Genomic DNA, 26822 nt, shown 5'->3' with positions numbered 1-26822 from the left:
GTGATTGCGAATAAAATATTATTAATGTCATTATTATTCAAATTAAACAAAGAAATATAACTAAAATAAAATAGTTCACTGTTAAGATTTAAAAATTGTTTTAATAACAACTGCATTATATTATTTTTGTTGATGTTATAATTATTATTGAATACAATAAATATTACTGTGACATTGTTTCACTGTAAAAATTAGTATTTAAAAAAATATATTATTATTATTAAATAAAAAAATTAATTCTCTGTAAATAAAGTGAAATTTATTTATTTTTAATATTATTATTTTGATGTTATAATTATTATTGAATACAATAAATATTACTGTGACATTGTTTCACTGTAAAAATTAGTATTTAAAAAAAAATATTATTATTAAATAAAAAAATTAATTCTCTGTAAATAAAGTAAAATTTATTTATTTTTAATATTATTATTAAAACGCACAAACTGTATTGTATCATTTCACTGTAAAATGAAATTAATGTATTCAGGAGAAAAAAAATAGTAACATGATTATCATTATTAAAGAAAATAAGAAGTATTACTTTTGTATTTTTTTCACTATAAAGTAATAATAATCATTTTATTTACAGCACAACTGTACTGTGTGGGGATGCATTTGTTTGATATTTTATTTATTTGTATTTTATTTTGATTAATCATTCAAGTAATATCTTGTAAAATATCTCACCTCAGTTTTGATTCTTCCTTTTAAACCTTCCTTTTTTTTAAATGAATATTCATATTCATGTCTTTCAGGTGTGCAGGTGTCCACTGGGAGACTGTAGTGATGATTATCCTTCAATCACAGCAGAGCCAGCCCTCGTCAGCAGTTTGCGACCAATCAAAAGTAGGCAAGAGGGGGGAGCCAGTCTGATGACTGACAGACGAGACATCCAGTCACATTCAGAACTCCGCCTCCTCTCTTCAGTTCAGCGATGGTCACATAAAAGCGCAGAGACATTTCTGTTGCACTCGTTTTACGTCCCAAACATGTAGACTGAACTTTATCCATCGGTTTTCCTTCCTTCAGCTTTTTTTTAAAAATTTGTTTGTGTGATGCTCAGTGTGCTCCGCCTGCGCCGTCTCGTTCGCCAGGTGCCGCTACAGACCAGCTTCATCTTCCTCTTCCTCCTGTGCATCCTCAGTGTCTTCCTCTCTTCCTACTTCCTGTTTGCCATCAAACGAAAGCTGGAACCGTCGCTTGCAGCAGGACGCTCGGCCGATGACCTCTACGTGACCCCGTCTCGGCCCCTCCCCTTCCTGTCTGGAGTGGGCGGGACACTGTCGTCCGATGGCTCTCGGACTGATCCGGTCGTGCTGGTGTTTGTGGAGAGTCCGTATTCGCAGCTCGGACAGGAGATCGTGGCCATCCTGGAGTCGGCGAGGTTCCGCTACCGGACGGAAATCTCTCCCGGAAAAGGAGACATGCCCACGTTAACAGACGGACAGCGGGGCCGCTTTGTGCTCATCATTTACGAAAACATCCTGAAGTATGTGAACATGGACGCCTGGAACAGAGAGTTACTGGACAGATACTGTATCGAGTTTGGAGTGGGAATGATCGGCTTCTTTAAGGTGAGCCACTCTATATCACTCCATCAGCTCAGAGTCTGAATTACCAACTTCCTGCTGGGAACAGTGCCCTGCCATAAGCAGTGAGGTTTTTAAAACCTGGAGAAAGTGGTCCAGTAGTCTCAAAGCTAGAGCTAGAGATGTTCTTGACATTACAAACAGCAGGCAGAGCAAATATAAGGCATCTATATTTGATTGATTGATTGATTTAAATTTTGTAATTTTATTTAAATTTATTTAGTTATGTTTTTAAATTTAATATCTAAATGTGGGTTTATATTAATTTGGTTGTTCCTTTTGTTTTATTTATTTAGTTACGTATTTTATGTATTTATGCATTTTTATGTATATTTATTTGTGTATTCATTTATATTGTTATTTCTTAATATTTATTTTCATTTATAGTTAAATCATTTAATATTTTTGTCATTTTAATTTTTTTTATTTTATATATATATATATATATATATATATATATATATACACAGGTGCATCTCAATCAATTAGAATGTCGTGGAAAAATTCATTTATTTCAGTAATTCAACTCAAATTGTGAAACTCGTGTATTAAATAAATTAAATGCACACAGACTGAAGTAGTTTAAGTCTTTGGTTCTTTTAATTGTGATGATTTTGGCTCACATTTAACAAAAACCCACCAATTCACTATCTCAACAAATTAGAATATGGTGAAATGCTAATCAGCTAATCAACTCAAAACACCTGCAAAGGTTTCCTTATTCTAATTTGTTGAGATAGTGAATTGGTGGGTTTTTGTTAAATGTGAGCCAAAATCATCACAATTAAAAGAACCAAAGACTTAAACTACTTCAGTCTGTGTGCATTGAATTTATTTAATACACGAGTTTCAAAATTTGAGTTGAATTACTGAAAGAAACTAACTTTTTCACGACATTCTAATTTATTGAGATGCACCTGTATATACACAAACTACCGTTCAAAAGTTTGGTCAGAATCAGAACGATTTTTAATGTTTTTTACAGGAGTTTCTTATGCTCATCAATGCTGCATTTATTTGATCAAAAATACATGGAAAAAATGTAATATTGTAAAATATTATTATGATGTAAAATAACGTTTTTCTATTTTAATATACATTAAAATCTAATATATTCCCTGTGATGCAAAGCTGAATTTTCAGCATCATTACTCCAGTCTTCGATGTAGGGCTGAAACGATTAGTCAACATTATCGACAATAAAAAAATTTGTCGACACATATTTTTGTTGTCGAGTAGTCATTTGATCTCATATGACCTAATGTAAGAGCCTACAATAACGTGGTTTGACCAGTGTGGCGCTGTAGCGCAAGACTGTAATTCAACTCTCCTGATGCAATTCAAGAGAAGAAGACGCAGAGCTTCAGCGCAAACAGAATTAGTGATGGTGATTCATCACGTGACAGCCCCATACGCTTTAACCAATGTAGTAAAGAGTTAACAGTTTTAAGATGTCATCCAGCTCCTTTGATCCTGATTCCCAAATTAAAAAGTGCATTAATTACCCCAAAACTAAAAAGTTTGTTGTAAGCTGAGAAAACAAGCCAAGATATTTCTTTCCCAAAATCCTTTGCATTTACATTTACATTTAGTCATTTAGCAGACACTTTTATCCAAAGTGACTTACAATTGGGGGATACATTTAGCGATTCTTCTTAAAGAGGCAAACAGATACAGGAAGTGCTTGTAATACCAAGTTTCTAGACATTGTTCAAATAAGTACAAGCTAGAAAGAAAAGGAATACATAAAGAATAAGTAAAGAGAGATCTTTTTTTTTATGATGAAGTCAAGTAGCTTCGAAAGAGAAGAGCTGTCGCTTGCATACTCATGCATGTTTGCATACTCTCATTCAAAAAATAAGTGTGATATTGTTTCCAAATTAGAATTACAGAATGTGCATTGTGAAGAGATGTCCAATTAAAATTGAGAGTATAGAATTACAGGGATAGTACATATGAAGAATCTTATAGTAAAATTCTTTCATCTTGTTAGGTAACAGAAACTTGTTAATACCGGCCCATATTTTAATAGTAGAAAGAAAAGGGTCATTTATTTTCCACTTATAAAATGCTTTAGGATGACAACTAAACTTCTTAATAAGGAATTTTCTAATCCAGAAATTGTTACATTTAACATTAGAAAGCTCCATGTCTCCCAATACAAATTTTTGGCATTTCACATTTTGAAGATCTGTAACAATCCCTAACCGAATGTAACCGTTTAGGTGAAATAGAATTAATAACCCATTCATACACTCTAGGTGAGGTATCCACTTCAAAGATTTCTGAAAATTCAGAATAGGAATAGAAGTTACCATCCTATTTTAACAAATCTAAAACCAAAATTACACCTTTGTCAAACCAGTTTTCAGTTTCCACGCAGCACATTCTGATTAAGAATTGATTAGTTCATCTCTCGAGTCTTTTGAATCGTTCGTTCTTTTGTCACGTGACGTGACAGCCTTGATTAGAGAAATTAGTTCATTTACAAGCTTCCTTACAAATGGGTGCATAGTTGTTGTTATTATTATTATCATCATTATCATAATTATTATTTACTCTTACAGTTACGTGATGCATTTCTGGTCTTAAATTGTAGCTTTTTACTTCTTACAGTTTATAAATGTGTGAATTTCTGTCATGATGGTTCTTTTCCATTACACTGAATGTTGTAACAAAGGTAATAAAGAGTTGGTTATTATTATTAAGTCTCTTTCCGGCTCAGACTGCATTGGTTAAAGCGTATGGGGCTGTCACGTGATGAACGAACGACTCATAAAAACCCGAAGACTCGAAACAGGTGAACTACTTGACTAATTCCAGTACAGAACCTATAGGATGTTGCGCATGTGCGACTGAACGAATCACTCCCCGAGACGACGTGTTCCTCCTGAGTCACATTAAAGATTTGTTCAAAATGAACGAATCGTTCAAGAACGACCCAACACTAAGCAGAACCTGAAGCGGCTGAGCGGCGTTTGGATGAATATGTAAATAAATGCTGCACGCTTTCTCTCAATAATGAAATAAACACAACAAGAACTGACAGCGGTGAGAAAGCAGCAGTTAAAAATGCATCTGATTACAGCGATGTGGATGTTTGCACGAATTCTGCAGTTCAGTAACTTACTCCAGTAAAGTCCAGTCACGTCACGTTTATTTATATACTTTATGCAATAGATAGCCTTAAAGGGTTAGTTCACCCAAAAATGAAAATTAGACCGTTTTACTCACCCTCGAAGCATCCTAGGTGTATATGACTTTCTTCTTTCAGAAGAATCCAGTCGGAGTTATATTCAAGCTCTATCATTGCAGTCAGCGGGTGTTGCAGTTGAACAGTCCACAAGTCGTCAAATAAAGCGCGTGCATTCATAATAAAACGTGCTGCAGACGACTCCGGGGGATGAATAAAGGCCCACTGTAGTGAATCCATGTGTTTTTGTAAGAAAAATATTAATATTTCAAATGTAATAAACACTTTTCTCTCACTTCCGCTGACTGTCAAACACCGAAGCCGTGCCGGCGGATGTCGTAGTACGTCGGCGTTGCGTGATTAGTGACGAATGCGGAGAAACAACAAAACAAAGCGCCGGTCATGAATTAGAAGTACAAACCGAAGATTTGCAAAAAAAAATGTCGGAGGATTTCGATATAAGCCAAGAGGAGACTGGTTTTCCTTTGCTAAAGTAAGGAAACTTTGCTTCTTTTGCTCATATAAACAAACTCGCGAGACTAGCATACGCGCTGCCCATACGTGCTGCATCATCCGCCGGAGCTGCTTCAGTGTATGATAGTCAGCGGAAGTGAGAGAAAAGTGTTTTTTTTTATGTTTGAAATATGGATATTTTCTTTAAAAAACACATGGATTCGCTACAGGGGGCCTTTATTCACCCCCCGGAGCCGTGTGAAGCACGTTTTATTATGAATAATAAATACAATTATTTGACGACTTGTGGACTGTTCAACTGCAACACCCGCTGACTGCAATGATAGAGCTTGGAATAGCCAGGACAATTTTTAATATAACTCCGACTGGATTTGTCAGAAAGAAGAAAGTCATATACACACCTAGGATGCTTTGAGGGTAAGTAAAACACAAGCCCATTTTCATTTTTGGGTGAACTAACACTTTAAATCAAGCAGCTTTACAGTATTAAAACATGGAAAACCAGAGTCAGTGTCGCTTTCAGTTAGAATTACAACTTGATTTTCTGTTATAAAGCAGCTCTCCAGTGTGGAGCTAGCTAATGATAAAAAAAAAATTTTTGTGGGAAAAAAATATTTCATTTAAGTTATAGTTTGGTTTGCAGAGATCAGCTTGATCTAGCTCAAGACTGTTTTGATTATCATAACCCTATAAGGTATTTTAGGAGAGATTATTTTGTGAATAAAATAGTTTATCCAAAAATAAAACGTCTTATCACTTAACCTTTATTTAGTTTCTTATCCATATGACTTACAAAAGGCTGTTTGGCAGAATGATGTATCATTCAGCTACTTTCTCATATAGCTAATTAAATGGTGAATAAGAGTTTCTCTGTCTGTCTTATTTTGTGTGCCAAATGTATTTGTATATATTAATTGTATAATAATTGTAATTCCATAATATGACTTTCAAAAGCTGAAGTGATTACTTTTATTTATTTGTTAGAATATGTATAACTTGATATTTTAACTAATTGCAAAAGCTGAATAATCAAAGTCTACTGATTAATCAGTGGAATAATCATCGATTAATCGTTCTAATAATCGTTAGATTAATCTATCAAAATAATCATTTGTCGCAGTGCTGCTTCAGTGTCACATGATCCTTCAGAAATAATTCTATGCTGATTTATTAGAATTATCAATGTTGGCAACAGTTGTGCTGCCAAATATTTTTTTGGAACCTGTGATACTTTTTTTTCAGGATTCTTTGATGAATAAAAAGTTAAAATGAAGAGCATTTATTAAATTTGAAATCTTTTCTAACAATATACACTACCATTCAAAAGTTTGGGGTCAGTACATTTTTATTCTTTCTTTTTTTGAAAGAAATTAAAACTTTTATTCAGCAAGGATGTTAAATTAAGAAGTGATGGCAAAGAGTTATATTTAGAATAAATGCTGTTCTTAACTTTTTATTCATCAAAGAATCCTGAAAAAAGTATTGCAGTTTCCAAAAAAATTATTGGCAGCACAACTGTTGCCAACATGGATAATTCTAATAATAAATCAGCATATTAGAATGACTTCTGAAGGATCATGTGACACTTCTCTAACTAAATTCAGCTTTGCATCACATAAATAAATTATATTTTAAAGGATATTAAAACAGAAACCATTATTTTATATTCTAATAACATTTTGCAAGATTGTTTTTTTTCTGTGTTTTTGATCAAATAAATGCAACCTTGATGAGCATAAGAGACTTCTTTATAAAACATTACAAGTCTTACTGATCCCAAACTTTTGAACGGAAGTGTGTATGTATATATATATATATATATATATATATATATATATATATATAAATAAAATGTAGATCTCAATATGTGTTTTTTTTCCCCTTTGTTTTTAAGTTAGTTATATATTTGTATGTATTTTTTGCATTTTTATATAAATAAAGAACCAACCAACCAGCATTCTGACACCCATCTTTCTCCATTGACTGACATTTACAAGTATATTTTTCAATATTTTAAATATTTATATCATATAGAATTATATTTAATATTTATTAAATTATATCATTGTATTAAAATATTTTTATATTTACACATTATTTTATAATATTTTGTTTTATGCTATTTATCTATATATAAATATTTATAAAAATGTAGGTGTTTTATATGAATGTATTCATTGCTATTTATTTATTTATTTATGTATATATATGTATATGTGTTCATTTTATTTAGTTAAACTACACAGACACTTGTAAATGTCTGTCGACTGAGAAAGATGCGTGTCAGAAGCAGTTAACCAGCAAAAGCATTCTTTCTGAATTGCATTGCTATTTTCTTTATACTTTATTTTTGAGCATCTTGCTGTGCAACTTTATGGTTTGTGGAGTGAGATATTGAGTATGAATATCTGGGATCAGACTCTGGCTGGAGCGCAGCATGTGTGTCAGATTGTGAGACGTCACTTCCTGTCTGTCCCGTCAGGCCAATGAGAAGAGTCTGTTGAGTGCGCAGCTGAAAGGATTCCCTCTGTTTCTGCACTCCAACCTGGGCCTGAAGGACTGTACCGTCAACCCCAAATCCCCTCTGCTGCACGTCACACGAGCGCAACAGGTCAGCTCACCCGCTCAAACTTAGCCAAAGGCTGACCCCGAACCTGAGCCTTCATGAGCTCAAGTCCTACGATTTGTTCTCTTGTTTTTCACGTTGTGGTTTAGGGCTTCTGTAGAAGCTTCACTCCCAAATACAGCGTTTCTTTTTATGTCTCAGGTGTTTAGCGGTCCTCTCCCTGGGGACAACTGGACCGTCTTCCAGTCCAATCACTCCACCTACGAGCCGGTTCTGCTGGCTAAAACCCGTTCGGCCGAGAGCACTGGACTCATGCACACATCCGTGGTTCAGGATCTCGGGCTTCATGACGGGATTCAGAGGGTTTTGTTTGGACACAACCTCTCCTTCTGGCTACACAAGCTGGTGTTTGTGGACGCGCTGTCCTTCCTCACTGCTAAGAGACTGTCTCTGTCCCTCGAGCGCTTCATACTGGTGGACATCGATGATATATTTGTGGGAAAGGAAGGAACCAGGATGAAGGTGGCAGATGTGAAGGTGTGTTAAAGAGATACATCGATTGTTTTTGACTTTTTGCCTCTGGGAAAGTAAAGAAACTATGGGAAAATAGAGCTAATGTGATTGGGAAATCAGAAGAATTAAATTTTTTTTTTTTTTTTTTTTTTTTTTTTTTTTTTTTTTTTCATGAAACACACAAAAAGATATCTGGGAAAATCTCATCAAAACACTTTATATTTCGCCTCAAAGGGGAAAAGAAATAAGAAATTATACTTTGTATAAAGAAAATTAAGCATATTTGATGACAGTTGAACACATTTACCCTCCAAATTCTCATGACTGTGATACGTCCAGGTATTTTACACTCATTATTACAGTAATTGGAACCTAATGAGAATCATCACTGAAAATTATTAGTCGTTTTCGCTGTTTGAAGTTTACTGTCCCGAACTTTGACAGCTGAAAACCTTTGAGTGAGGTTTTCTTGAAATCCCCCCAGAGATTTTAAGTTAAAATGTCAAAATAATTTAACAAAACATTTGCATGTTCACAGTTCTCTGATGTCGGTCAATGGTCACATGACATGGAGGAAAACAAGTAAAATATTTAATGTTTTTTAAACATTAACAATATATACTGTATATATGTAATAATTTATTTGACATTAAAGTTATAAATAAGAAATTATTTTATAGAAGACGACAAAATTATTATTTAATTTATTTACTTTTGTATGCAACAGTAATGAGAATCAGTGACGGATTTACCATGAAAATAATGCCACAATACAAGATTAACATCATTAACTTGATTTTAAAATCAGTGGAAGACAATGCAATTCAATGTAAGCGTTACTTTACTAGTTACTTGAAAAAAGTAATCTGATTACGTAACTTGCGTTACTTGTAATATATTACCACCAACACTGGTCCTCACTAAGATAGTAAAACAAACTTTTGTGTAAGTCTGATTGAGTGTTTGTTCACTGCAGGAAAGAAGAGTTTAATGAAATGGTTTTATTCATTTGCCACATAAACATGCTGTTTGTAGTTGTGAGTGTGTTTGATGTGTGTAGAGGAGTGTGATGAAGCTCAGTGTAAATAGTCATTTGAATCATGCAAACAAACATCTGATGATGAACGCAAACCACAGGAAATAAAAAATAGACTTTAGACTGAGAGATGAGATGTCAGACACATCTGATGAAATGATGGATTCAACTTTGAGTGTGTGTGTTTTCTGTGGTTTATCTTCAGAAGTGAGAGGAATCTAACAAACATTCCTTCACAGACACTTTCTGATGTCTACATTTGGAGACATCAGATGTGTGAATATCATGAATAATGTGTGGATCTTCTCAGGCGTTGGTTGAAACTCAGAATGAGCTGCGCAGATCGATTCCAGATTTCACCTTTAACCTGGGCTTCTCGGGGAAGTTCTTCCACGCAGGTGAGTGAAAACCACACAAGATCAGCTTTTGAGGAGTGTTGATTTGATGAGTGTCTGTATTATAGTAATGGGAATGTATTGGTATTAATTTTGAAATGTATACATTAATTATGGATTTAAATATTGATATATAAATATTTATTTAAAATAAAATGAATGTATACATTTCAAAATTAATACCAATACATTCCCTAATTTATAGACACACACACACTTAATTATATAACATATTAAATAATGTATTTATACCTTTTTATACATTCATACATGATTTATATCTATACATTTATAATTTAAAATGTATATAATTGTGTGTGTAAAATAAAAATAAAAACTGTATAATTTAACATATACAGTGGGTACGGAAAGTATTCAGACCCCCTTAAATTTTTCACTCTTTATTATATTGCAGCCATTTGCTAAAATCATTTAAGTTATTTTTTTTTCCTCAATGTACACACAGCACCCCATATTGACAGAAAAACACAGAATTGTTGACATTTTTGCAGATTTATTAAAAAAGAAAAACTGAAATATCACATGGTCCTAAGTATTCAGACCCTTTGCTCAGTATTTAGTAGAAGCACCCTTTTGATCTAATACAGCCATGAGTCTTTTTGGGAAAGATGCAACAAGTTTTTCACACCTGGATTTGGGGATCCTCTGCCATTCCTCCTTGCAGATCCTCTCCAGTTCTGTCAGGTTGGAATATATATGTATATGTGTGTGTGTGTGTGTGTATATGGGATGTGCATCTCCATGACTGAGGCCGATACGATATGCATCTCGATGCATAGCCTACGATACATTAAAGATACATATAATGAAGCAGCTACCGATGTGATGCGATACGATTCACCCCTATTACGATGCAGTGAGATCCAATTTCGATTCGATTCAGCACAATGCGATTCGATGCAATATAATGCAATGGACAAAATATGATCACTTCTAATGCCTCGAGGCCTGTTTCATAAAACAAGTTTACCAAATAAGCCAGGCTTATTTCAGTTAGTCTGACTCATTGTCAAATGATTTGGTTCCATAAAGCAAATTTAACATAGGCCTAGATCAAGCTAGTAACTGTGGCAACTTATGCGGAGTTCCTCTACTGACCAATAGCAACATAATGATATTACCACGGTCTCGCATACTATTATTTGACTTTTTATTTTATTTTATTTTTACAGTTACTAGCCATGCAGCCTTTCTCTCTGGTTTTATGACAGCTGTACCTTTTATAGTTTGCAGAACAGATAGCAGAACATTACAATCTAAAATGGCTTTTTAAAGCATTAAAATAACTAAATTAAAAGTTAAAATCACTGAATTAAAAATTTAAAGAAAGAAAAATAATTTTTTTTTTTTTAATTGTTATATATTTGAATAAATGTGTCAGGTACTGATGAGGAGGATCGGGGTGATGATCTGCTGCTATCATATGTTGAGGAGTTCTGGTGGTTTCCTCACATGTGGAGTCACATGCAGCCGCACCGCTTCCATAACCAGAGTGTGTTAGCAGAGCAGATGATGTTGAACCGACGCTTCGCTGAGGTCAGACAGACGCACGCACGCACGCACACACACACACACACAGGTTTGTTTTTGTGAAAAGTGGGGACATCCCAAAGGCGTAATGGTTTTTATACTGTACAGACCATGTATTTTATTGCTCTACACCAACCCTACCCCTAAACCTACCCCTCACAGGAAACTTTGTGCTATTTCAGATTTTCAATACACTCCATTCTGTGTGATTTATAAGCATTTTGAAAAGTGGGGACATGGGGTAATGTCCTGAAAAGTCACCTTCTCCTTGTAATACCTATGTCATACCTTTGTCATTTATATAAATTTATGTCCTCATTGCGCACACACACACACAGACAGAGAGAGAGTGAGGTCTGGAGTGATGTTTCATCGGGTGTTTGTCTTGTAGGATCAGTCCATCCCGACTCATCAGGGTTATGCGGTGGCTCCTCATCACTCTGGCGTGTATCCCGTCCACATCCAGCTGTACGAGGCCTGGAAGCGCGTGTGGGACATCAGAGTGACCAGCACTGAGGAGTATCCACACCTCAAACCCGCTCGATTCAGACGCGGATTCATTCACCGTGGCATCAGAGTGAGTGAGTGAGTGAGTGAGTGAGTGAGTGAGTGAGTGAGTGAGTGAGTGAGTGAGTGAGTGAGTGAGTGAGTGAGTGAGTGAGTGAGTGAGTGAGTGAGTGAGTGAGTGAGTGAGTGAGTGAGTGAGTGAGTGAGTGAGTGAGTGAGTGAGTGAGTGAGTGAGTGAGTGAGTGAGTGAGTGAGTGAGTGAGTGAGTGAGTGAGTGAGTGAGTGAGTGAGTGAGTGAGTGAGTGAGTGAGTGAGTGAGTGAGTGAGTGAGTGAGTGAGTGAGGTCTGAAAGCTGTTGAAAGTTTTCTAGAGGAACCACACTAAAGTGTCCGCTTGAGGGTCTGTGATTCGGTTCCATTCATAATGTTTTTGAATAAAAAATTGAGTGAGAGAATCGAACAGAATATGCATGAAAACTCCATTAATTATATAAACACTCATTATGCTCTTTCATATGTAAATGTGTGTCAGAGGTTGAATAGGTTTTAAAATGCCACTGTACCTTAAGCCACTTTTTCACTGCATAAACAGTCCCATTTTATCCGTTAATGATCTCTTAAATCGGTCATGAAGTGCAACAGCAAGAGCATTTACCCTCCGCTTATTCACTAATCAGTGAATATTTATCCACACAGGACAAATGACCTGCAAAACATTTAAAGGAAAAATATGATGGTTTAAATAAGTGCTCGTCAATGTAAATAATTATTTTGTAATTTGTAAAATAATTATGAAATAATTGTATCATTATTTTATATTTAATAATTGTGACCCTGGAGCACAAAAGCAGTCTTAAGTCGCTGGGGTATATTTGTAGCAATAGCCAAAAATACATTGTATGGGTCAAAATGATTGATTTCTCTTTTATGCCAAAAATCATTAGGATATTAAGTAAAGATCATGTTCCATGAAGATATTTTGTAAATTCCCTACTGTAAATATATTAAAACTTAAATTTTGATTAGTAATATGCATTGCTAAGAACTTCATTTGAACAACTTTAAAATACGATTTTCTCAATATTTAGATTTTTTTGCATCCTCAGATTCCAGATTTTCAAATAGTTGTATCTCGACCAAATATGGTCCTATCCTAACAAACCATACACCAATGGAAAGCTTATTTATTACAGATGATGTGTAATGGATGATTACAATTTCAAAAAATTTACCCTTATGACTGGTTTTGTGGTCCAGGGTCACAATTTTTAAGGATTTTAGTAAACATTATTACATATGTTTAATAATTATTATATATAAAAAAATAAATAATTATAAAATAATGAAATAGCTAAAATTATGTAATTTCTATTTTTTAAAATATAAAATAAAAATTAACTATTAAAATAGTTATTAAATAATATAAAATAATTGTAAAATAGTTATGAAATATTAAATCTAAAATAATTACCGGGTTTTCCAGTGCTTATAAGTACAAATAGTAATTTTGTAATCATAAAATAACGTAATGAAATTATAATTTTTTTAAATAATTGTTTCATCGAAATAATTGACAAAATTATATAATACAAAATGACATTTAATATTATGTCATAATTACGTTAAAGTAATGATATAATATTAAATGTATAGTTGTTTTATATTTCATAATATTTCATAATTTAGAATTATTTAATAATTGCTTAATGCTGAAATAATTATGCAGTAATTATAAAATATAAATTAACTATAAAATAATTATGGAAGAATATTAAAATTATAAAATAATTAAAAATAATTGCTTCCCACTTCATAACCAGCCATTCTACAGAAATACTGCTTAAAGCAATACATTTTATTGAATCATAGTCACCTCACACAGTTTTGATTCAAATATTATATATATATACGCAGCTCCCGTGGAACTCTCCAATGGAAATCAATAACTTTCAGTCTCTTCCCTATCATTTGCCAGAGCTTTAAAATCAGCACTCGAAACGCTGTAAGTACAGCTACTCGCCTCGTAACAGTCAGTCAAAGCTGTTCATGTCATGCGCACACCAACACTTAACAACACAGCCCCTGAACTGAGAGTGAAACCTGTCCCTCCGTCTCATTCCCTGTTTGAGTTATCCTTCATTTCAGGAGCAGATTAATATTCCGCTCACTCTCTTTCATCGATTCTCTAATGAGTTTGAGCTCCTGAGTTCAGTGTGAGATGTTATGAATATTACATTAGCTCACGTCTATTTAATTCCAGAGAGACGGGCACTGTCCTGGAGCCCATGAGAAGTGTGTGTGTGTGTCAGGCAGTGTGAATGGAGAACTGATCGTGTGTGTGTGTATTGCTCAGGTTTTGCCGAGGCAGACGTGTGGTCTGTTCACTCACACCATCTTTCATAAGGACTATCCCGGCGGGCCGCAGGAGCTGGAGCGGATCATTGACGGAGGGGAGCTGTTCCTCACCGTCCTGCTCAACCCCGTCAGTCCCTCTTTACATCAACTTATGCTGTGCTTAGGATCTTACTGTCAGTAGGACTGGGAGATATAGCTATCAAAAATAGGTTAATATTTTTCAGCCGTTTGATGAGATTCTGTAAATATCTTAATATGTGTATATTTGACCTGATATTATTTAAAAGTTTGTTTTTTTTCCAATAAGAGAGACGTCAGCGTAGGGTAGGCTAATAGATTCATATTCTAGATTCATAAAAGTAAAATACAGTACAAATTTAGTTAATAAATGAAAAGACATGTTGAAATCCAGAAAGAACAATATTTTTCCTCCAACCTTCATGAAAATACAAGTAGGTAAATACTGTGTCTTATTAATGCTTGTTTCATTGGTCTGTAAATAATATGAAATAATTATAAATAAATAATTATGAATGATAAAAAATAACTGAAATCATTTTGCAATTATAAAAAGTATTGTTTTAATATTTATATAATTATAACATTTATTAATTATGAAATGATCTAAAATATAAAATAATTATTACATATAAAATAATTATGAAATAATATTCAATATAAAATAATAAGGATGTAATTGTTTCACACTTTATTATTATTCATAACTGGCCACTGACAAACAAACAAGTTTTGAAAAATGTTGATGTTGTAATCAAGACATGTTTTTAATAAATGAACTCAAGGAAGAATGATATTTAATCATTTTATTGATATAGACCAATGAAACCAATATTAATAATCAACATTATTTACTTGTATTTTCATCAAAGTACAATGAGTGAATAATTCATTCATATTTAAGCAGATAAGACAAATGATCTGCAAAACATTTGAAGGAAAAAAATGATTGGTTTTTCAGGGCTATTTTATAATTATAATTATTTTATAATTTATATGTAATTATTTTAGAATTATGAAAAATATATATAATATAATATTTACTTTGAATTAATAAATAATTATAAAATAACTTAAATCAATATGCAATTATAAAAATAACTATTTTAATGGTTAATTTATATTTTGTATTTGTCATCATTATTTAATATTTATAAAATATTAAGTAATTATGAAATTGTAAATATAAAACAATTGCAAAATAATTGTTTCAGGCTTAATTATATTTATATCTAGCCAGAAATACTGCTTAAAGAAACACGTTTTATTTAAACTTGTTGTTGTTGTAATCATTTACCTATTTGTACTTTTGCTAAACCATTTTTAATATATGGGTCTTATATAGACAGGTGTGGGGCTTTCCTAATCAAGTCCAATCAGTATAATCAAACACAGCTGGACTCAAATGAAGGTGTAGAACCATCTCAAGGATGATCAGAAGAAATGGACAGCACCGGAGTTAAATATATGAGTGTCAGGGCAAAGGGTCTGAATACTTAGGACCATGTGATATTTAAGTTTTTCTTTTTTAATAAATCTGCAAAAATGTCAACAATTCTGTGTTTTTCTGTCAATATGGGGTGCTGTGTGTACATTGAGGAAAAAAAAATTACTTAAATGATTTTAGCAAATGGCTGCAATATAACAAAGAGTGAAAAATTGAAGGGGGTCTGAATACTTTCCGTACCCACTGTGTATATATATATACTGGGCACTATAAACATTTCAATGTCAAACAAATCGATGAAATCTGAATTTGCAGTCGAATTGTTGAATACAGTCCTGAATTGTATTTCAAGTGAAATGGCTTTGATTGGCTGAAAGTGTGGTTGTTTCTCAGATTAGCATCTTCATGACACACCTGTCCAACTACGGGAACGACCGTCTGGGTTTGTTCACCTTCAAACGGCTGCTCAACTTCCTGCTCACCTGGACTCACCTGAAACTACAGACGCTTCCTCCGCTGCAGCTCGCCGACAAATACTTCCAGCGGTTTCCATCGGACACCGAGCCACTCTGGCAGGTCTGTGATGACGGCAGTTTTGTCCAAGTGTGATTTAAAACAACAGAAAGTTGACTGTAGAGGACCAAAATCTCTCAATCTGCGCAACACTTTCTCTCCGTCTCAGTGAAATCTCTCAACGGTGTGATCTTGTGTTTAGGACCCCTGTGAGGATAAAAGACACAAGGACATTTGGTCGAAAGAGAAAACCTGCGACCGTTTCCCAAAACTGCTGCTCATTGGGCCTCAGAAGACGGGTGAGGAGCGACAGCGCCACCTGACAGACGCACGCAGTACAGCACACACTCTTTACACTGTTAGAAGCGTACAGTGTTTGTTGTGTCTATTTAAACTACTTTATTGGCATGATTGTGTTTTAAAATATTGTCAAAGCGTACACCAAACAAGTAATGACAAGAAAAAAACAATTAAATTAACTATTTAAAAGTGTTATAATAAGGTGTTTTATATATATATATATATATATATATATATATATATATATATATATATATATTTAAATATAATATATATATAATAGTCAAGGCAGTAGATGGTTTTGAGGGTGTGCAGTTGAAAAATGTAACAAGTTTTCCAGTATTAATTGCAATATTTGTTGGAATCTAATGATGACCAATTTCATTAGATGGAATTACAGAAAGATTCATTGAGATTACACATTCATTTGTTACTGTTATGAAATAGATTTTTAAATGTTTAAAAAAAAATTAAACCATATCACATCTTCATTGATTGAAATAAACATTAACAAAAATAAAGTATATACTACTTGCTTTATTAAAACTATTTATTGTTATACAGGTATTCTTATTTAAAGGGGTCATATGATGCTGCTAAAAATAACATTATTTGGTGTAATGAAATGGGTTTATGCGGTTTAAAGTAAAAAAAAAAACACACATTATTTTCCACATACTGTACATTATTGTTTCTCCTCTATGCCCCGCCTTTCTGAAACGAGTAGATTTTTACAAAGCTCATCGGTCTGAAAAGTGAGGTGTGCTGTGATTGGCCAGCTATCCAGTGCGTTGTGATTGGCCGAATACCTCAAGCGTGTGACGGAAATGTCTGTGATGCCGTGTCCCGGAGCGACGAGACAAAAACATTAAAACCCATTATAAACGAGGCATTTGTTGCATCCAGTGGGGACATAATTACTGATTATAATGACTTATACTGTCTTTTTATGCGTTGCGTTGCATCGCGCCGCATAAACATAAAACCCTGTCTGCATTTGTGATCAGAGAAATGACAAACAACAAGCGCTACTTTACACTGCTCAAAACTCGCGTTTGAATCATCAGTGGCAAATCCTTTAAATGGAAACGTACTTACGTGAGTCAGAACAGCCAGCATTGTAGTCTACTCTACCAGGATCAGGAAACAGTCCTCCATAAAATGTGCTGCACACATCTGAATATTTGGGTTGAAGTGTTCTGGAACAGTGTTGTAAATACAACTTAACCAATGATTTGTAGTCGTGTCCTCTTTTGGAAGACCAAACAAAGTAGTTTCGCTTTCACAACGAAAAACACGGCAGCCTAGCGTGAGCGTGAGCTGAGGCCGGGTTAGAGTGAGCAGAAGCGGCGGGGTGGAGAACGGCGCGCCCGGCGGATTCGACGAAGGAACGGCAACCACATGTGACGACCCCGGGCTAGCCTCCGCTTCGTCCACGGTGAAAGCCGATTCGGCGATCCACAGCGTAAAGTTGATGTATTTCCTCAGCGACCGGCACGAATCAGCTCTAGGCATGACGAAGCGGATATCATCCTCTTTTGGAAGACCAAACAAAGTTTCGCTTTCACAAAACACACAGCGCCTTTACGACATGGCGGCAGCGGCAACAATACTACAGCGAGAATAAAAGTTACGCCTTCTTTCTTTGCGTGAACATTTGGGCGGCGTTATGCAAATCTTCCCACATCGTGAGGTAGGTATGTGGGGGCGTGTTAGAACGAGCTGTTTTAGGGGGGCGTGGCTGCCTCTTAACTTTTATAAAGAATATCTCTTTGGATTTGAGACTTTAGTCTTTGCAACTTTACAGATCTTCTTTATGCACCAAGAGCTTGTAACACTCCAAAGAGAAAGGAAAACTTGAAATCGCATCATATGACCCCCTTTAAACTTATTTTGTTTCATCTAGTTGCCAAGGCAACATTTAGAATTTTCATTTAGTTTAGCATTTAATTTTAGAAATACTAAAATAAAAAATGTAAAGTACTAGAATAACTGTAACTTAATAAAAAGTATATAGACATATTTAAAATATTTAATTAAAATAACAAACACACAACACGCACAACAAAATTACTGAGATTTTTTTAACAGGAAATATAAAAATAAAATACTAAACAAATAATCTAATTCAAAATAGTTACAAAATCTATAAAAGTCAGATGTTTCATTTTCTCCATGTTTCTCTGGTGGTTTTTCTCAGGAGCGACAGCGCTCTATCTGTTTCTGGGGATGCATCCTGATCTGAGCAGTAATTACCCCAGTAAAGAGACGTTTGAGGAGATTCAGTTCTTCAGCGGTCACAGTTATCACCGGGGCATCGACTGGTGAGGGTCAGCGGAGCTGCAAACATCGTAACACTGCTCCTTTCTATTTATTCCTCTGTTTTCTCTATCTCTCCTGCAGGTATATGGAGTATTTCCCCCTCCCATCCAACAGCAGCTCTGATTATTATTTTGAGAAAAGTGCCAGCTATTTTGATTCGGATGTAGCTGCAGTCAGAGCTGCAGCGCTGCTACCCAGAGCGAGAATCATCACGGTCCTGAGCGACCCCGTGGAGCGAGCCTTTGCCTGGTACCAGGTACATCTGCTCCATTCACGTGTGACTAACTTTCTTTTTTCTTTAACGAAGCATTAAAGCAAACACACGTTTTATGGAGGTGCAACCAAGGGGAAAAGACTTTGTAAAGAAAGCTGTGAAACTGCACGCTTTACAAAATAATTGAGTACAGTAATCATCCATTTAACAGTGGTGTTTGCAGTAAAACTGCAGTATTCACAATTAAAATATATTTTATGAAAATTTAATGTTTTTGTGTTGTATTTGAGTAGTACTATTAATATTTTTATTTAACCATGAAAACACTTAAACTCATGATAATATAGTTGTTCTATGATTATCATAGTATTTTATCTACATTTCTATGCTAAATGTGGTTTGAACTTGAAAATGAAAAATTAATCATCAATGTAGACTAAGAATATAATTAATTAATTATTTAAAATGTAAAATAATGAATGAAAACATTTTATTAAAATAATAGTAGAAATAATAATAAATAAAAATAGTTTTTATTGTATTGTATTTTTATTTATAAAAAAAACTTGTCTGTTATATAAGTAGATAAATAATATAGAGTATTAATATTTGTTGCATTGGTCTATATCAATAAAATGATTAAATATCATTCTTCCTCGAGTTCATTTTTTAAAACATGTCTTAATTCTTTTCAACTTTTTTTTCTCTTTCTGAATCTACGGTGATTGTTTGGTTGAAATCATGTTTCTCTTTTCTTTGAAGTCATATCCAGTTAAATATATCAATATAGACATGTGTACTGAACATCAAAATTATTCATTTATTTTTAATGTTAATGTTAACATTTAATTTATTTTTTGTCTGCAGCATCAGAGAGCACATGCTGATCCCGCGGCTCTGAAATACTCTTTCCATGATGTCATTACGGCATCCCACAATGCACCTGTGAAGCTGCAGGTTCTGCAGAAGCGTTGTCTGGCTCCAGGATGGTACGCCACACACCTCTCGCGCTGGCTCGAACACTACCACCACGACCAGGTGCGTGTGTTTAGCAGCATGCAAGATCGTATGTTCTAATTCAGCAGACTAATTCATCATATTTCTTGCATTAAACCCTCACAGATTCTGGTTGTGGACGGCCAGACATTGAAAACAGATCCAGCATCAGTCATGGAGAAGATCCAGACGTTTCTGGGTTTGGAGAATCAAGTTGATTACCACAAGACACTAGCGTGAGTTTGAGCATCAACACACAAATTCATATACGTATGTTTTAACTGTGACGATTCAGTCTCATGCGTTCTTCAGGCATAAATCGTTTCAATTAAATACCCTCAAAAATGCTTGTTCAGTGAACTCAAATCAAGGTTAGTTTAGGTCCGTACATCAAAACTAGAACAAGTTCATTTACAGTTAAAACGGAAGATAAGTTAAAAACATATTCATGTAGTCCAGACACAAAATGATTAGGTTACATTCCATTTTACAAATGTAAGTGGATTGAATATAATGGAATTATGTTGTGACAATTCAGCTCATTTTAACAAAAGAAATTGAACAAGCAGCAAAAACAAACTTTTTGAGTGTGGGAAAATAAAACGGTTTCTGTTATATTTTGAATATAGTCCTGACTAAAAACTTTAGCACTACCAAAAGTGCATTAATATTTACACTTTATTTTGTAGTAATTGACTTATCAAAATAATAAGGTAATTATAGATTTTTAATAAAACATTTAGGTAAAATAATTGATGTTATCCTTCCATTAATACACCTCAGGTCAAGAGTTTGGAATAATAAAGATTTAATGTTTTAGAAACAAGTTTCGTCTGCTCACCAAGGCAAGACTGCATTTATTTGATCAAACGTGTAGTAAAAGCAGTAATATTGTGAAATAATATTATACAAGTAATTTACCTGTTTTTCTATGCAAATACATTATAAAATGTAATTTATTCCTCTGATCAAAGTAGAATTTTCAGCATCATTACTCCAGTCTTCAGTGTCGCATGATCCTTCAGAAATCATTCTAATATACTGATTTGCTGCTCAATAAACATTTCTGATTATTATCAGTGTTGAACACAGTTGTGCTGCTTCATATTTTTGTGGAAACAGTGATGCATTATATTTTTCATGATTCTTTGATGAATAGAAAATTCAAAAGAAGTTTAATGCCTCATTAATAATGTTTCTTGAGCAGCGAATCAGCATATTAGAATGATTTCTGAAGGATCATGTGACACTGAAGACTAGAGTGTGACTGCTAAAAATTCAGCTTTGTATCACAGGAATAAATTACATTTTAAAACATATTCAAATTGAAAATGGCTATATTAAATGGTAATAATATATTACTGTTTTTACTGCATTTTCGATCAAATAAATGCAGCTTTGATGAGCAGAAGAGAGTTCTTTCAAAAGCAATCTAGATTTAGTAGTGACATGCAAACTAATAATTGCCCTCTGTCAGCATCTAGAACCTTTCATTACAAATATCAGGAATTTTTGCAAGCTACAGCATCGTGCGGGATGTTTTGATCTCCTTTCTACACTTTTTCCACATTATGTTTTGCAGGTTTGACCCAAAGAAAGGCTTCTGGTGTCAACTGCTGGACGGAGGAAAGACCAAGTGTTTAGGGAAGAGTAAAGGACCGAGATACCCGGACAAACAAGTAACTCTTTTCACTCTTTATTGAGTTTATTGTAAAAAAAAATACAAGGTAGAGGAAATGCACGTTCACAGTCTGTCTCTTCATCAGTCTCAGGTGTTTTTGAGGAAATACTACAGAGATGGTAACATCCAGCTCTCTAAACTGCTGTATAAAATGGGTCAGGTTCTGCCCGGCTGGCTCAGAGAGGATCTGCTCAACATCCGGTAACAGAGGCTCTCGTTTGGTCAACAGCACAAACGTCTGGAGTGCCATAAGACTCTCAGAGTCCACCGATGGACGTACAGGAGGAACAAACCACCTCTGACTGGAGCTTGTTTTTACCTAGATGAGTTTGAACTAAAAACAAATGTAAAGAACTGACTTAGTACTTTTAAAACGTGCTGATAGTAATTTTGTAATTATTTAAAGTCCAGTATTTATGAACTGACTTTTATCTGTCCTGTTATTGACACTGGATCAGACTGTGCTGAACTAATATGAAGATCCTCAAACATATTGCTGCAGAAACAAAGACGCTGAAACTTATATAGTTTTTTTTTTAACTCCACAAATTTGATGCAGATTTGATTTTATGAAGTCAAAAATTATGCCAACGACCTGTGACGTCTAATATGGACATTTTTGTTTTACTTTTTTTTACATTTTTCTCTAGTTCTCTGTTGTTGTTTGCCAACGACCTGTGACGTCTAATATGGACATTTTTGTTTTACTTTTTGTTTTTACATTTTTCTCTAGTTCTCTGTTGTTGTTGTTTTTGTGTTCGGGGCAGTTTTACATTTTCTAACGTGGACGTTTACAGGAGTCGATTTACTCGCCTTCATGTCGCTTCAAACAGAGGACTTTCTCTCTTCTGTTCCATCTCTTCAGAAATCATGTGATGCTCTGAGTGACAAACAGATTGAAATTTCAGTGAGTTGTCGTAATTTTATTCATGTTCATTTGTATGAAATATCTTCTTTTGTGTTTCACAGAAGAACTTCATAGAATTACATGAGTGTGAGCTAATCATTGTTTTTGGGTGAATTATCCATTTAAAGTTGCATCTCATTAGCTAAATCATACATGGTTAAATATTAGAGCAAAATAATAAATTTCTACTGTAGTGCAACTCTTATAACATGAATTTAGAGTTTAAAGTGCCATTTAAGAGTGTGTGTGTGTGTGTGCGCTCGCGCGCGTTTTTGTGACAAATGAGGATATAAATTTGTATAATGACAAAGGTATAACATAGGTATTACAAGGAGAAGGTGACTTTTCAGGACATTACCCCATGTCCCCACTTTTCAAAACGCTTATAAATCACACAGAATGGAGTGTATTGAAAATCTGAAATAGCACAAAGTCTCCTGTAAGGGGTAGGTTTAGGGGTAGGGTTGGTGTAGGGCAATAGAATATACAGTCTGTACAGTATAAAAACCATTACGCCTATGGGATGCCTACTTTTCACAAAAACAAACCTGTGTGTGTGAGAACAGCCTGTTATGTCATGTTATTTGTTTTATTTTCTCATTGTGGTTGAAACACAAAACTGGTGATTTTATTAAAAGGTAAATGTGTTATTAAACCAATAGTTCACCCAAAATCTAAAATTATATTTTGTTGTGGAACACAATGTTTAGATTGTTCCCTTCAAATCAGGTTTGATGTCAGTGAAATCAAACTACTGGCTCTCATAACTGCGTTTTCCTTTACTGTTCCTGTCATTTTCATTTTATTTATTTATCATTTTGTTTCATAAAGGTCACCTGTCATTTGTGTAAAATTCATTATACATTAAGGAATTGAATATTGGGCAGATGATGAAAAAAATCACTCATGTGACCTTTGGAAAACCACTTTTATTACTACAGGGTTTATATTGTAGTGCCCAAAAACCATGGTATTAACAGTTTCTATGGATTATTGATATGGTAATATGAATATATCTGCGCAGATCGAAGCGTCTCTCACTACGTGATTCAGAAATCAATTCTCATGTTTTCTTCTTTGACTGAAATCTGTCCTGGTCAAACGCATGAAGATTAGAGCAAAATAAACCTCGCTGTTACTTATGCTGCTGGAGATCTGTGCGTGTAATTCTTTGATTGTTGTTGCTATGGTTACACATCTCCTCATCTCCTAAGTGTTTTTTATGAGTTTAAATCACTTCTCTATAATCGAGAACATAATATTGTATATATAGATCAGTGGTTAAATGCATTTACATTGTGTTTTGGCTTGAAAAGCTCCAGAGAGTTTTAGATTATTAATGTGAGTTTCTCTGGCGGACCTCTTGAAACCATTAGTTACAGTCAAGGACTTTATTAGTTGGTTTTTAAAATACATTTCATGACACATTAGTGAGGTATAAAAATGTAAGTTAGTCCATGTGTTCAACCACACGGTGGCAGCAGAAGAGTTTAATACAGGGGTGCCCAAACTCGGTCCTGGAGGGCCGGTGTCCTGCAGAGTTTAGCTCCAGCTTGCCTCAACACACCTGCCTGGACGTTTCTAGTATGCAAAGTAAGAGCTTGATTAGCTTCAGGTGTGTTTGATTAGGGTTGGAGCTAAACTCTGCAGGACACCGGCCCTCAGGACCGAGTTTGGGCACCCCTGGTTTAATATTAGGAGTTGATGATCTGGTGGAAAACCGGTTTAAAACCCGTTTACACCAAAGACATAATTATAATGATAACTGTAAAGTTTAAGAATTGCTCTAATTCTATGACAGTAGTGAAGTTCACACCACAACTGTTCACAAGAACGATTCTTAACCAGCGGATAAACGATAAAAGCATCGACAGTCAATCAGAAACCACGAGAATTTAAAAAGCGGGGAATTTAAGCGGCAGATAACGTAATAAAATCGATTTTCTTTCTTTTTGACTGCGTTTGCTTAATAGACCCTTTTCACAGCGACATCAGCTAACTTCCGCTTTCCAGCAAAGCAGTGTTTCTGTACTTCCGTTATACCTTTACACCGGACATCTTGGTCCTCGTTTACACATATAGGAGAGTAAGCTTTATCAAATCATTCCATCATGCATGATCCACACTGATGTTCACCTGAGACTAAATGTCAAACCTTTATTTATTCTTTGGAGCATCAGTAAAGCATCACACAAACATTAATATATATAAACTAGACAAGAAAGGGTTTGTCAAGGCAACTACTGAACGGAGGTGTGACAGCCTTTAAAAAAGTTCATGAAGTTTGAAGGTTATGTAGCTCTTATGTGATTTTGATTGTTGAGCAGAAGAGAGATCGAGTGGAACTGAGCAGAAGTTTGAAGGACACGCAGGAAAACAGATGGTAAGCAACATTAAATGTTTTATTGGAAGTTTGTAGAACCACAAAAATAAACTTTTTTTTCCTTGTCTCATTCGCCTTATTCAACTTAAAACTCAAGTTTAGTTGCTGCCTTTAATTTCCATAACCAAATTAGCTGTATGAGTCATTTGAGCTCATTAAAAAAGTAAGAAATTGTTCAACCAAAAATGAAAACTTACTCACCCTCAAGCCATCAAAGATGGAGACGAGTTTGTTTCTTCATCAGATTTGGAGAAATGTAGCATTACATCACTTGTTCACTAGTGCATCCTCTGCAGTGAATGGGTGCCGTCAGAATGAAAGTCCAAACAGCCGTGTCCTGCACTGAAATTTTTTTTTCATTCATCCAATTAAAAAAATTTAGGGTAATGATTCACGTCTATATTTTTTTAATCGAGCCAATAAAAAAAATAAATAGCTTGCCCTAAAGGCAAAACATTTATTTTTCATTGGTTCATGTTAAAAAATATAGATGTGAATCATTACCCTACATTTTTTTAATTGGATGAAACATTTTTTTCCGTGTGTGAACTGAAAAGCTGTGTTATTTCTTACAAACACACAGTTTTGTGGTTCACAAGACATTAACTGATGGACTGGAGTCGTGTGGATTACTTGTGGATTATTGTGATGTTTTTATCAGCTGTTTGGACTCTGATTCTGACGGCACCCATTCACTGCAGATGATCCACTGGTGCGCAAGTGATGTAATGCTACATTTCTCCAAATCTGTTTTGATGAAGAACATTTATTTACAGTGTTCTTTAGTTCATGACTTTCGTTTTTTTATCTTCCTGCTTGTCCGTAAACAAACGTGTTGCTAGACAACAGGCCCCTGCCTCGTGCTGGTGGTGGTTGTTAACGGAGGGTCTCAGCCAGTCCTGTTTCCCCAAAACACTCCCCTCCCCCTGAACCAGGAGTCTGAAACGCTCTTCTCCAGAGGGAGGAGGAGACAGGCTTTATGAAGGCCACAGCACTTACGGGAATGAATAAAGAACACATTCCTGCAGTTTGTTTACACCATTCCTATTGGAATTATTTGTTATTTGGAAACAATCCATCTGGGATAATAAAATAAATTCTGTAAGAATCAGAAATGATCCTCCTGAAAGTTTGATGCTTCTTGGTTTTTGTTGTTTGAACGTCTTCTAAACCTCTGTTTCTCGTATGGGGATCATACTGATAATCATGATAGTCCAATAGAGAACTTATGTTCTAAAAGAATGTTTCCCAACAAAAACAATGTTGTCTATAATGTCTCATCTACACATCAGTGTCATTAAATGCTGGCTTTTCTTGAAGTTTCCTACTTCTCAGATATTTCTCCTGAGGAAAAAGACTCTCCTCTAACAACGAGGAGAAACAACAGTGACACTACGGGAGTTCTCAGCTGTGTCTCATTGAGATTGTCCTCTGGTCATGTGATCTGTTAGAGGGGTGTGATGTGCTATATTGCTCTGTTTTGAGGTGTGTGTGTGTCTGGGCCCCTCTTTTTCTTGTTTCCTTGGTCACACACACATACTCTCACTATGGCGACCTAAAAAAAAAAAAACCTTCCATGAACCCTGTATGTTTTTATGCTGACATTAATAAAGACCAGATAACGCTGAGCAAACATTCTATTAACGTTGCCGTTCAGAACTTTGAGAGAAAGTTCTCTGTTAGCTGGGTGGTGACTCATTTGAGCCTCTTTTATTTTAAGAGAAACAACAGTGATACAAAAGTTCTCAGCTGTGTCTCATTGAGATTGTTCTGTGGTCATGTGATCTGAGAGGGGTGTGATGTGCTGTATTACTCTGTTCTGAGGTGTGTGTGTGTGTGTGTGTGTGTGTGTGTGTCTCA

The 26822-nt window shown here is 34.7% G+C and overlaps 1 protein-coding gene across 2 annotated transcripts; it reads left to right on the top strand.

Annotated features, from left to right (window-relative positions):
- Nucleotides 1–754: 754 nt before the first annotated feature.
- On the top strand, nucleotides 755–22330 carry LOC107596363 (bifunctional heparan sulfate N-deacetylase/N-sulfotransferase 1-like). 2 transcript variants are annotated; one of them, XM_016287086.1, is made up of 15 exons: nucleotides 755–1577; nucleotides 7742–7870; nucleotides 8027–8362; nucleotides 9685–9772; nucleotides 11172–11326; nucleotides 11712–11897; nucleotides 14180–14308; nucleotides 16040–16222; nucleotides 16362–16458; nucleotides 18660–18783; nucleotides 18863–19037; nucleotides 19863–20033; nucleotides 20118–20227; nucleotides 21574–21670; nucleotides 21758–22330. In XM_016287086.1, exons 1-15 carry the CDS (start codon nucleotides 1059–1061, stop codon nucleotides 21875–21877), a joined length of 2619 nt encoding a protein of 872 aa, XP_016142572.1. In that variant the 5' UTR covers nucleotides 755–1058; the 3' UTR covers nucleotides 21878–22330. The 2 variants fall into 2 exon arrangements, with proteins under 2 accessions (XP_016142572.1, XP_016142573.1); XM_016287087.1 differs by lacking the exons at nucleotides 7742–7870; nucleotides 8027–8362.
- Nucleotides 22331–26822: the final 4492 nt, after the last annotated feature.

The sequence above is a fragment of the Sinocyclocheilus grahami genome, unplaced genomic scaffold, assembly GCF_001515645.1.
Source record: "Sinocyclocheilus grahami isolate Dianchi unplaced genomic scaffold, SAMN03320097.WGS_v1.1 scaffold218.1, whole genome shotgun sequence".
In the NCBI taxonomy this organism is placed as follows: Eukaryota; Metazoa; Chordata; class Actinopteri; order Cypriniformes; family Cyprinidae; genus Sinocyclocheilus; species Sinocyclocheilus grahami.
Note: the sequence above shows the minus strand (reverse complement) of the source record. Positions and strands in the feature narration are given on the sequence as shown.